Source organism: Squalius cephalus (genome assembly GCF_949319135.1).
Source record: "Squalius cephalus genome assembly, chromosome: 6".
Classification (NCBI taxonomy): domain Eukaryota; kingdom Metazoa; phylum Chordata; class Actinopteri; order Cypriniformes; family Leuciscidae; genus Squalius; species Squalius cephalus.
Window position 1 is genome coordinate 442,319 of NC_137127.1, and position 12,500 is coordinate 454,818.

General features: G+C 55.0%; 2 protein-coding genes across 4 annotated transcripts in view; one reads left to right on the forward strand and one right to left on the reverse strand.

Moving 5' to 3' along the window:
* The window catches only part of gabpb1 (GA binding protein transcription factor subunit beta 1), a 37,972-nt gene extending 32,981 nt beyond the window's left edge, over positions 1-4,991 (reverse strand). Inside the window, exon 1 of the mRNA XM_079874169.1 lies at positions 4,928-4,991. The gene's annotated coding sequence lies outside the window, so the exon portion shown is untranslated. The remainder of the gene's footprint in view (positions 1-4,927) is intronic.
* usp8 (ubiquitin specific peptidase 8) overlaps positions 1-12,500 on the forward strand; it is a 27,877-nt gene that overhangs the window by 9,131 nt on the left and 6,246 nt on the right. For all 3 annotated transcript variants that reach the window (XM_079874166.1, XM_079874167.1, XM_079874165.1), the window contains exons 6-13: positions 4,800-4,842; positions 5,002-5,158; positions 6,035-6,197; positions 7,738-7,879; positions 8,690-8,913; positions 9,637-10,110; positions 11,814-11,888; positions 11,970-12,259. In XM_079874166.1, the coding sequence (XP_079730292.1) occupies positions 4,800-4,842; positions 5,002-5,158; positions 6,035-6,197; positions 7,738-7,879; positions 8,690-8,913; positions 9,637-10,110; positions 11,814-11,888; positions 11,970-12,259 (1,568 nt within the window). The remainder of the gene's footprint in view (positions 1-4,799; positions 4,843-5,001; positions 5,159-6,034; positions 6,198-7,737; positions 7,880-8,689; positions 8,914-9,636; positions 10,111-11,813; positions 11,889-11,969; positions 12,260-12,500) is intronic.

Here is a 12,500-nt window from a genome sequence, read left to right on the forward strand (position 1 = left end):
AGGAGTGCGTCGGTGCGGGAGTGTGTCAGTGCAGGAGTGCGTCAGTGCGGGAGTGCGTCGGTGCGGGAGTGTGTCGGTGCGGGAGTGTGTCGGTGCGGGAGTGCGTCAGTGCGGGAGTGCGTCGGTGCGGGAGTGTGTCGGTGCGGGAGTGTGTCGGTGCGGGAGTGCGTCAGTGCGGGAGTGCGTCGGTGCGGGAGTGTGTCGGTGCGGGAGTGTGTCGGTGCAGGAGTGTGTCAGTGCAGGAGTGTGTCGGTGCAGGAGTGTGTCAGTGCGGGAGTGTGTCGGTGCAGGAGTGTGTCAGTGCAGGAGTGTGTCGGTGCGGGAGTGTGTCAGTGCAGGAGTGTGTCGGTGCGGGAGTGTGTCGGTGCGGGAGTGTGTCGGTGCAGGAGTGTGTCAGTGCAGGAGTGTGTCGGTGCAGGAGTGTGTCAGTGCGGGAGTGTGTCGGTGCAGGAGTGTGTCAGTGCAGGAGTGTGTCAGTGCAGGAGTGTGTCGGTGCGGGAGTGTGTCGGTGCGGGAGTGTGTCGGTGCAGGAGTGTGTCAGTGCAGGAGTGTGTCGGTGCAGGAGTGTGTCAGTGCGGGAGTGTGTCGGTGCAGGAGTGTGTCAGTGCAGGAGTGTGTCAGTGCAGGAGTGTGTCGGTGCGGGAGTGTGTCGGTGCAGGAGTGTGTCAGTGCAGGAGTGTGTCGGTGCAGGAGTGTGTCAGTGCGGGAGTGTGTCAGTGCGGGAGTGTGTCAGTGCAGGAGTGTGTCAGTGCGGGAGTGTGTCAGTGCAGGAGTGTGTCAGTGCAGGAGTGTGTCGGTGCGGGAGTGTGTCGGTGCGGGAGTGTGTCGGTGCGGGAGTGTGTCAGTGCAGGAGTGTGTCGGTGCAGGAGTGTGTCAGTGCGGGAGTGTGTCGGTGCAGGAGTGTGTCAGTGCAGGAGTGTGTCAGTGCAGGAGTGTGTCGGTGCGGGAGTGTGTCAGTGCGGGAGTGTGTCAGTGCGGGAGTGTGTCAGTGCGGGAGTGTGTCAGTGCGGGAGTGTGTCAGTGCGGGAGTGTGTCGGTGCAGGAGTGTGTCAGTGCAGGAGTGTGTCGGTGCAGGAGTGTGTCGGTGCGGGAGTGTGTCAGTGCGGGAGTGTGTCGGTGCGGGAGTGTGTCAGTGCGGGAGTGTGTCAGTGCAGGAGTGTGTCGGTGCAGGAGTGTGTCAGTGCAGGAGTGTGTCAGTGCAGGAGTGTGTCAGTGCAGGAGTGTGTCGGTGCAGGAGTGTGTCAGTGCAGGAGTGTGTCAGTGCAGGAGTGTGTCAGTGCAGGAGTGTGTCAGTGCGGGAGTGTGTCAGTGCGGGAGTGTGTCGGTGCAGGAGTGTGTCGGTGCAGGAGTGTGTCAGTGCAGGAGTGTGTCAGTGCAGGAGTGTGTCGGTGCAGGAGTGTGTCAGTGCAGGAGTGTGTCAGTGCGGGAGTGTGTCAGTGCAGGAGTGTGTCGGTGCAGGAGTGTGTCGGTGCAGGAGTGTGTCAGTGCAGGAGTGTGTCAGTGCAGGAGTGTGTCGGTGCAGGAGTGTGTCAGTGCAGGAGTGTGTCAGTGCGGGAGTGTGTCAGTGCGGGAGTGTGTCAGTGCAGGAGTGTGTCGGTGCAGGAGTGTGTCAGTGCAGGAGTGTGTCAGTGCAGGAGTGTGTCGGTGCGGGAGTGTGTCAGTGCAGGAGTGTGTCAGTGCGGGAGTGTGTCAGTGCGGGAGTGTGTCGGTGCGGGAGTGTGTCAGTGCGGGAGTGTGTCAGTGCGGGAGTGTGTCGGTGCGGGAGTGTGTCGGTGCGGGAGTGTGTCAGTGCGGGAGTGTGTCGGTGCGGGAGTGTGTCGGTGCGGGAGTGTGTCGGTGCGGGAGTGTGTCAGTGCGGGAGTGTGTCAGTGCGGGAGTGTGTCAGTGCGGGAGTGTGTCGGTGCGGGAGTGTGTCGGTGCGGGAGTGTGTCAGTGCGGGAGTGTGTCGGTGCGGGAGTGTGTCAGTGCGGGAGTGTGTCGGTGCGGGAGTGTGTCAGTGCAGGAGTGTGTCAGTGCGGGAGTGTGTCAGTGCGGGAGTGTGTCGGTGCGGGAGTGTGTCAGTGCGGGAGTGTGTCAGTGCGGGAGTGTGTCGGTGCGGGAGTGTGTCGGTGCGGGAGTGTGTCAGTGCGGGAGTGTGTCGGTGCGGGAGTGTGTCGGTGCGGGAGTGTGTCGGTGCAGGAGTGTGTCAGTGCAGGAGTGTGTCGGTGCAGGAGTGTGTCAGTGCGGGAGTGTGTCGGTGCAGGAGTGTGTCAGTGCAGGAGTGTGTCAGTGCAGGAGTGTGTCGGTGCGGGAGTGTGTCAGTGCGGGAGTGTGTCGGTGCAGGAGTGTGTCGGTGCAGGAGTGTGTCAGTGCAGGAGTGTGTCAGTGCAGGAGTGTGTCAGTGCAGGAGTGTGTCGGTGCGGGAGTGTGTCAGTGCGGGAGTGTGTCGGTGCAGGAGTGTGTCGGTGCAGGAGTGTGTCAGTGCAGGAGTGTGTCAGTGCGGGAGTGTGTCAGTGCAGGAGTGTGTCGGTGCAGGAGTGTGTCAGTGCGGGAGTGTGTCGGTGCAGGAGTGTGTCAGTGCGGGAGTGTGTCAGTGCGGGAGTGTGTCGGTGCAGGAGTGTGTCGGTGCAGGAGTGTGTCAGTGCAGGAGTGTGTCAGTGCGGGAGTGTGTCAGTGCAGGAGTGTGTCGGTGCAGGAGTGTGTCAGTGCGGGAGTGTGTCGGTGCAGGAGTGTGTCAGTGCAGGAGTGTGTCAGTGCAGGAGTGTGTCGGTGCGGGAGTGTGTCAGTGCAGGAGTGTGTCAGTGCGGGAGTGTGTCAGTGCAGGAGTGTGTCAGTGCAGGAGTGTATCAGTGCAGGAGTGTGTCAGTGCAGGAGTGTGTCAGTGCGGGTGTGTGTCAGTGCGGGAGTGTGTCAGTGCGGGTGTGTGTCAGTGCGGGAGTGTGTCGGTGCGGGAGTGTGTCAGTGCAGGAGTGTGTCAGTGCGGGAGTGTGTCAGTGCAGGAGTGTGTCGGTGCGGGAGTGTGTCGGTGCAGCAGTGTGTCAGTGCAGGAGTGTGTCAGTGCAGGAGTGTGTCAGTGCAGGAGTGTGTCAGTGCGGGAGTGTGTCAGTGCGGGAGTGTGTCAGTGCAGGAGTGTGTCAGTGCAGGAGTGTGTCAGTGCAGGAGTGTGTCAGTGCAGGAGTGTGTCGGTGCGGGAGTGTGTCAGTGCGGGAGTGTGTCAGTGCAGGAGTGTGTCAGTGCAGGAGTGTGTCAGTGCAGGAGTGTGTCAGTGCAGGAGTGTGTCGGTGCAGGAGTGTGTCAGTGCAGGAGTGTATCAGTGCAGGAGTGTGTCAGTGCAGGAGTGTGTCAGTGCAGGAGTGTGTCGGTGCGGGAGTGTGTCAGTGCAGGAGTGTGTCAGTGCAGGAGTGTGTCAGTGCAGGAGTGTGTCAGTGCTGGAGTGTATCAGTGCAGGAGTGTGTCAGTGCAGGAGTGTGTCGGTGCGGGAGTGTGTCGGTGCAGGAGTGTGTCAGTGCGGGAGTGTGTCAGTGCGGGAGTGTGTCAGTGCAGGAGTGTGTCGGTGCAGGAGTGTGTCAGTGCAGGAGTGTGTCAGTGCAGGAGTGTGTCAGTGCAGGAGTGTGTCAGTGCAGGAGTGTGTCAGTGCAGGAGTGTATCAGTGCAGGAGTGTGTCGGTGCGGGAGTGTGTCAGTGCAGGAGTGTGTCAGTGCAGGAGTGTGTCAGTGCAGGAGTGTGTCAGTGCAGGAGTGTGTCAGTGCAGGAGTGTGTCGGTGCGGGAGTGTGTCAGTGCAGGAGTGTGTCAGTGCAGGAGTGTGTCAGTGCAGGAGTGTGTCAGTGCTGGAGTGTATCAGTGCAGGAGTGTGTCAGTGCAGGAGTGTGTCGGTGCGGGAGTGTGTCGGTGCAGGAGTGTGTCAGTGCGGGAGTGTGTCAGTGCGGGAGTGTGTCAGTGCAGGAGTGTGTCGGTGCAGGAGTGTGTCAGTGCAGGAGTGTGTCAGTGCAGGAGTGTGTCAGTGCAGGAGTGTGTCAGTGCAGGAGTGTGTCAGTGCAGGAGTGTATCAGTGCAGGAGTGTGTCGGTGCGGGAGTGTGTCGGTGCGGGAGTGTGTCAGTGCAGGAGTGTGTCAGTGCAGGAGTGTGTCAGTGCAGGAGTGTGTCAGTGCAGGAGTGTGTCAGTGCAGGAGTGTGTCAGTGCAGGAGTGTGTCAGTGCAGGAGTGTGTCAGTGCAGGAGTGTGTCAGTGCAGGAGTGTGTCAGTGCAGGAGTGTGTCAGTGCGGGTGTGTGTCAGTGCGGGAGTGTGTCAGTGCGGGTGTGTGTCAGTGCGGGAGTGTGTCGGTGCGGGAGTGTGTCAGTGCAGGAGTGTGTCAGTGCGGGAGTGTGTCAGTGCAGGAGTGTGTCGGTGCGGGAGTGTGTCGGTGCAGCAGTGTGTCGGTGCGGGAGTGTGTCGGTGCGGGAGTGTGTCGGTGCGGGAGTGTGTCAGTGCGGGAGTGTGTCGGTGCAGGAGTGTGTCGGTGCAGCAGTGTGTCGGTGCAAACACACTCTTCTAAACCCAGTCTGGAAACAGACCTGCTGGTGGCTCTTTAAATGTAGGGCAGAGTCGGCTCCAGCGCTCAGCCTGACTCACACACACTGACTCTGGCTACAGAAGACAATATGAATATGCCTTAGCGATATAATAGTTCTTATCACAGATTTCCTCCAGTCATTGACAGCCTGGTTTAGTAGTTTCACTAACAGCTCAAAGTTCAAAGTTCACAGACATCATCATCATCATCATGCATGTTTTGAAGTGATGCGTTAATAATTAATTTAGCCTTTGTGTGTTTCACGGCAGGTTAAAGAGGAGCCCAACAGCAGTAAGACTGGATGTGATAAAGGTAATTTTATCACAAGTACTATATAAATAAAGGTGACTTGACTTGACACACACACACACACACACACACACACACACACACTCACATGCGTCCTGCTGGATTCTCGTACTCCTCTGTGTTGTGTGTGTGTGTGAGGGTTGTCTCTCTCTCTCCCGTCAGGAAGCATCAGCGCCGAGGGATTGTTCCGGATGATGAAGGATCCCAGTATCAGTGTGTTGGTGATGGACACTCGACCCAGTCAGGACTTCCAGGAGTCGCAGATGTGTGTCCCGTCGCAGACGTGCATCAGCGTACCGGAGGAGGCCGTGAGCCCGGGGTGGGTCTCCTGCACACACACACACACACACACACACACACACATTTGGCCATCTGAAATAATAGCATTTTACATGTTCCATAAAGTCAGCATGAAATATATCACAATAGTCTGATCGTGAAGGATTCATTCATGCATGTTTTTTTAAAAATGTTTTTGACCTGTTAAGGTCTTGTTAAACCCCGCCCCTTTCTTACAATCCACTCAAAGCTCCGCCTTCTTTTGAGTGCCACACCCACGTCGCATCAACAACTGATGAACAGAACCAGTCCTACAGTTTTTGCTTTCTTTAATGTGTTTCACTTGCATGTACGTCACAATACGGAAGAAAAAAATCGGTTACATTGCGCTTTAAATTTAATTAGGTAAATTGCTGCTAATTGGCTACGATGGCTGTTGGGTCATTTGACATGATTAAACAAAATATGCACATTGAAATTATCATTAAACTGAATGATAATGGTATTTTCTCCTCTATTGTGTCGTATATCCGCGTGAAACGCTTCGGGAACAAGAACAGATGTGGGCGGGGCTTGATTGAGTCTGTGGGGAATTGATTGGATGGTTGTGGTTTGCTATTGGCTGATCTCATGTGAGTGACAGGTTAAAGCCCCGCCCTCGTCATCAGAGAAGAGAAGAGATGCTGCAAGAGGAACTTATTCTGACTCAAGATTATTAACACAATAATGATGTGCACCCATAAATAATTTATGATAAACACTGCAAATATTCCATTAAAAAAACAAGAGCTGTCACTTTGATTTCATGGTGACTTTAAGAGAGAGCAAGTACATACACTTTTATTAGTTTATCAGCTTCATCACCAGCCCTTCCTGCTCACACACATTAATACTCAGATGTGCTGGTAATGTCCAGGGTGACGGTGAATCAGATCGAGCTGAAGCTCCCAGCAGCGTCTCTGGAGGACTGGAGGCGCAGAGGGTTCGTGGATTACCTGGTTCTGCTGGACTGGTTCAGCTGCGTCTCTGATCTCCGGCTGGGAACCACTTTACAGAGTCTGAAGGATGCTCTCTATAAGGTACTGTAGCGCTGCAGCTCCCTGTGTGTGGCATGTGTGTGGCTTGTATCTGACGTGTGCGCGGCGTGTGTCTGACGTGTACGCGGTGTGTACGCGGCGTGTGTGTGGTGTGTGCTTGCCGTGTGTCTGACGTGTGTCTGGCATGACGTGTGCTTGGTGTGTGTCTGGCATGACGTGTGCTTGGTGTGTGTCTGGCATGACGTGTGTCTGACGTGTGCTTGGCATGTGTCTGACGTGTGCTTGGTGTGTGTCTGGCATGACGTGTGCTTGGTGTGTGTCTGGCATGACGTGTGTCTGACGTGTGCTTGGCATGTGTCTGACGTGTGCTTGGTGTGTGTCTGGCATGACGTGTGTCTGACGTGTGCTTGGCGTGTGTCTGACGTGTGCTTGGTGTGTGTCTGACGTGTGCTTGGCGTGTGTCTGACGTGTGCTTGGCGTGTGTCTGACGTGTGTGCTTGGCGTGTGTCTGACGTGTGCCTGACGTGTGTCTGACGTGTGTATGCTTGGCGTGTGCCTGGCGTGTGCTTGGCGTGTGCTTGGCGTGTGTCTGACGTGTGTCTTACATGTGCTTGGCGTGTGCCTGACGTGTGCTTGGCGTGTGTCTGACGTGTGCTTGGCGTGTGTCTGACGTGTGCTTGGCGTGTGTCTGACGTGTGCTTGGCGTGTGTCTGACGTGTGCTTGGGGTGTGCGTGTGCCTGACGTGTGTCTGACGTGTGCTTGGCGTGTGTCTGACGTGTGCTTGGCGTGTGTCTGACGTGTGCTTGGCGTGTGCCTGACGTGTGCTTGGCGTGTGTCTGACGTGTGCTTGGCGTGTGTCTGACGTGTGCGTGTGCCTGACGTGTGTCTGACGTGTGCTTGGCGTGTGTCTGACGTGTATGCTTGGCGTGTGCTTGGCATGTGTGCTTGGCGTGTGCCTGACGTGTGCGCCAAGTGTGTCTGACGTGTGCTTGGCGTGTGTCTGACGTGTATGCTTGGCGTGTGTGCTTGGCGTGTGCCTGACGTGTGCTTGGGGTGTGCGTGTGCCTGATGTGTATGCTTGGCGTGTGTGCTTGGCGTGTGTCTGACGTGTGCCTGATGTGTGCTTGATGTGTGCTTGGCGTGTGTGCTTGGCGTGTCTGACGTGTGCTTGGTGTGTGCTTGGCGTGTGCTTGGCGTGTGTCTGATGTGTGCTTGGTGTGTGCATGTGCTTGGCGTGTGTGCTTGGGGTGTGCGTGTGCCTGACGTGTGTCTGACGTGTGTGCTTGGCGTGTGTGCTTGTCGTGTGTCTGACGTGTGCTTGGCGTGTGTCTGACGTGTGCTTGGCGTGTGCATGTGCCTGACGTGTGCTTGGCGTGTGTCTGACGTGTGCTTGGCGTGTGTCTGACGTGTGCTTGGCGTGTGTCTGACGTGTGCGCGGCGTGTGTCTGACGTGTGCTTGGCGTGTGTCTGAGGTGTGCGCGGCGTGTGTCTGAGGTGTGCGCGGCATGTGTCTGACGTGTGCGTGTCCGGTGTGTGTGTGTGTGTGTGTGGGGCGTGTCTGACGTGTGTGTGTGTGTGCAGTGGGACAGCAGTACGATCCTGCGCAGTGAGCCGCTGGTGCTGGAGGGAGGGTACGAGAACTGGCTGCTGTTTTACCCAATGTACACCAGCAACGCTAAAGTCAAGCCGCCCAGACAGCAGGAGTCCAGCGCGCTGCCCCAGCGTGAGTCTCACACACTCCATCACACACTCCATACTGTCTTTGCCCCAGCGTGAGTCTCACACACTCCATCACACACTCCATACTGTCTCTGCCCCAGCGTGAGTCTCACACACTCCATACTGTGTCTTGATGCATCACCCTTTAAAAACGCTATATGTAGTAGTTATAACCAGGGTTTGAAATTAACACACACCAACCCACCAGATGCGGGTATAAATCAACTGTGGCGGGAAACGCTGTCGAATCACGAGCCAATTTGGTGTTACTTATAATGTTTACTTACTTTGCTGGGAAGTTCGTGTAAGACAAATCTGCACAGATTTAGCCCAATTACTCATGAGTCATGATATATTAAATACAGCGTATTGCTCAGAATCTGCTCACTCGAACACACTCGTCACTACACAACACATAGCGGAGCGCTTGTTCATTTGCACTGAAGCAATAGCGCAGATTAAAAAGCATTTGGTGAACAGAAAACGCATTATTTTCCAACATCCTAATTTTTATAATGTTCTTTGTACTGTATTGATCTGTGCACCTAAAACACATTTTTGGTGGAAAGCATGAGGATGAAAGAGGAAGAGGAGATGCTGGATGACAGGACTTTATTTGATGTATGTAATACATAATAAATAAATAAATATAGGCTATATACTGTATATATAAGCTGTGATGTAGTTAATCTGGTTCATTTCTTTTCTTTCTTTTTGGCTAGTAGAAGTTCTGAATGGCCGGTAACTTAAACATTTAGTCGCCTCACATTTAGGGTTAAATTTTTAACCCTGATTGTGTTTGCTGTGATTTCAGTGAACTTCACGTACCCGTCGCTGGAGGAGCCCAAGCCTGTGATCGAGTGTGTAGAGCCTGAGCCTGAGCCTGAGCCTGCGCAGATCAACGGCTCAACTGTGACCCAGGACACGCCCGCAGAACCGCTCGCTAGCGCACACGTGCCACACACACCACACACACCCCTCGCTCAGCCCGCCGCCACTGACGCCGCCGCCGCCGCCTCACCCAGACACACTCCACAGGTGAGTCTCACACACTCCCAACACTCACTGGCTACGTTTACATGCAACCAAATTAGTCCGTTAGTAATGGGACTGACGGCTCGATCGCACTGAAAAGTCTTCATGTAAACGCCTTAATCGATCCGACTGAGCTCGATCCCAATGAGATTCCAATCGGATTGAAAGGGGCGGTTTATTCCTTTTCTAATCCGATCGAGAGAACATGTACACACTTGATTGGATTGAAACCGAAACCGAAAGGAATGACGTAGAAATACAGAATGACGTAAAGTGACAGCAGCCTAATATTCCTGCTGTTTCCTGTCATTAAAGTTCATAAAACAACAAAATACAGCTTTAACAAAGATGAAATTATATTTAATTTCTACAGTGAGCAAATAATGTTATTTTACATTTAGGCTTAATTATTCATTTCTGTACCTGAACTCTACTGTTAGACTTTAACTTTATTTAGTGTTCATCTCTGCTTGTAATTTCTGTATTTGTTCTTGTTTTATCACTGACTGTTCACTTGTCTTTAATAATGTTTGAACTTTATCAGTTAGGCTAGTAGTTTTTAGTTTCACACACTCATAGAAGTTACATATATGTATATATATATAATTATTATTATTTATTTTTTGCTGATCTGATCCGTGGCTCAAAAAGCGTAAATGTTCCGAACTGTGAGTTTTGTGATTGGTTGCACCACTAACTCACTCACACATCTCAACCGTTCCTCAGGTGGACCGCACGAAGAAGCCCTCGGTGAAGCTGCCGTCGAGTGTGAAGGCCAGCGACGAGCCTCCGGTTAGCGACGGCCCTGCGGTGCCCAACGGCCTGGTTCTGCCGGACCGCTCCACCAAACCCACCGGACCCAGCGGACCCCTGAGCGACCCGTCCCGAGCCCTGAGCGAAGAGGAGCGCCGGGAGATCCAGGCCAAGACCCTCAGCCTGATGGAGACGGCCCGGAGAGAGCAGGAGCAGCGCAGGAGAGAGCGAGAGAGAGAGGCGGCCGAGAGACACCAGCGGGAACAGAAGGAACAGGAGGAGGAGGAGGAGAAGAGGAAGAGGCTGGAGAGACAGAAAGCAGAAGAAGAGCAGGATCCGGGAGATCGAGGAGACGAGAAGGAGAAGAGCAGGAGAACACAGAAGGACGTCACACTCGACCCTGCCATGAAGAGCATGTCTCTGGACTCACATGTGCCCTCGAGTGCTGTGAGTGACTTACACACACACACACACACATGTAACTTTCACTCTACTAAAGCATAGAAATACCATAATATGTTTGCATACACTGAGGAATCATGCTGAGTTCACACACTCGTCTCTCTGAAACACACTTCTACTGCCCATTATTTTACTCTGGAATGTGTGTTTTTGTTTTGCTCTGTGAAACTGCACGTTGCCATCTTCATTATCCACTGCGCTCGTTCCTGTAGCGCGTCTCAAACTGGCGGCCCGTGTGAGCGTGAGTCTGAGGAGGCGGGGTGGGAGGAACCACGATCTCCAGTACTCTGAGTTCGACAGTAGAAAAAAAAAGTTACAATTTAGTTATCCTAAAAATATTCAAGCTCGATGTTGAGGTCTCCAAGAGCTACGAGGAGGACCGTCCTCAGGGAAGGAGGAGAGGAGCACACTCCTCCGGGAAACTGCCGCGCTGACCCGGGAGCACACTCCTCCGGGAAACTGCCGCGCTGACCCGGGAGCACACTCCTCCGGGAAACTGCCGCGCTGACCCGGGAGCACACTCCTCCGGGAAACTGCCGCGCTGACCCGGGAGCACACTCCTCCGGGAAACTGCCGCGCTGACCCGGGAGCACACTCCTCCGGGAAACTGCCGCGCTGACCCGGGAGCACACTCCTCCGGGAAACTGCCACGCTGACCCGGGAGCACACTCCTCCGGGAAACTGCCGCGCTGACCCGGGAGCACACTCCTCCGGGAAAATGCCGCGCTGACCCAGGAGCACACTCCTCCGGGAAACTGCCGCGCTGACCCGGGAGCACACTCCTCCGGGAAAATGCCGCGCTGACCCGGGAGCACACTCCTCCGGGAAACTGCCGCGCTGACCCGGGAGCACACTCCTCCGGGAAAATGCCGCGCTGACCCAGGAGCACACTCCTCCGGGAAACTGCCGCGCTGACCCGGGAGCACACTCCTCCGGGAAACTGCCGCGCTGACCCGGGAGCACACTCCTCCGGGAAACTGCCGCGCTGACCCGGGAGCACACTCCTCCGGGAAACTGCCGCGCTGACCCGGGAGCACACTCCTCCGGGAAACTGCCGCGCTGACCCGGGAGCACACTCCTCCGGGAAACTGCCGCGCTGACCCGGGAGCACACTCCTCCGGGAAACTGCCGCGCTGACCCGGGAGCACACTCCTCCGGGAAACTGCCGCGCTGACCCGGGAGCACACTCCTCCGGGAAACTGCCGCGCTGACCCGGGAGCACACTCCTCCGGGATTATAATAGGACTTGTGATCGTAATTGAATGAGCTGTTGTCACACAGACCCGAGGCCGATGGGAAACGAGAGTAATGTACTAGGAGATGAAAAGCACGCTGGTTGTTAGGATTGCACTTCCTCCCACGTGACATTAGATTTCCGAATGTTAGTAATAGTAGGGATCTGAAAGCACACAGAGAAGAGAGGTCTCAAACAGAGAGATGAGAACAAGTTGTGTAGAAGAGGAAGGAAAACACACTCGAGTGCTTGTGGGTGTCGTTGCTCGTACGCAGGGCGCGCTTACTTCTGCACACACACTCACACGACACCAAAGCCTGACATTCTCCTCAAGAGAAAACAGAAGATTTCAAATACACACTTAGGGACAATCTTATGAACGTCTCGGAGTGTAAAATGAACGATATCAGAACACTTCAGCAGGAGGTAACGTGTGTGTGTGTGTGTGTTTCAGAGGGAGTCTCTATTGAGAGCACACAGTGAGGAGATGGGCCGAACCGTACCTGGGCTGCCGGACGGCTGGATGAAGGTAAGAGGAAACAGCAGCAAGTGTGTGTGTGTGTGTGTGTGTGTGTGTGTGTGTGTGTAACGCTGATGTTCTGCTCTGCAGTTTCTGGACACGGTGACGGGCACCTACAGGTATTACCACTCGCCCACCAACCGCGTGCACCTGTACCCTCCCGAGGTCAACGCGCCCCAGGGCCCGATCCAGCCCAGCTCAGCCGGAGCCCAGCCGGAGCCGGAGAGAGAGAGAGAGACGGAGCGAGAGAAGCAGAGAGAGAGGGAGAGAGAGAGAGATCAGTCTAAACTCAAGCGCTCGTACTCGTCTCCAGACATCAGCCAGGAGCTCAACGAGACCAGGAGACCAGCAGCCGTGCCCACTGTCAACCGAGAGAACAAGTACGAGCACGCACACACACACTCTCACACACTCACACTCGTGCACATACACACACACACTCACACTCGTGACCATACACACTAGGAATGTGACGGTGAAGATATCTCCCCACCGGTTAATCGAAGTGTGACACCGGTGGGTTTTTAAATCGCTCATTTAAAAGTGAAACTAAAATGCGCACGTCTGCACCGCTGTGACGCCCGTGCGGACGTGCGCATTTTAGTTTCACTTTCAAATGAG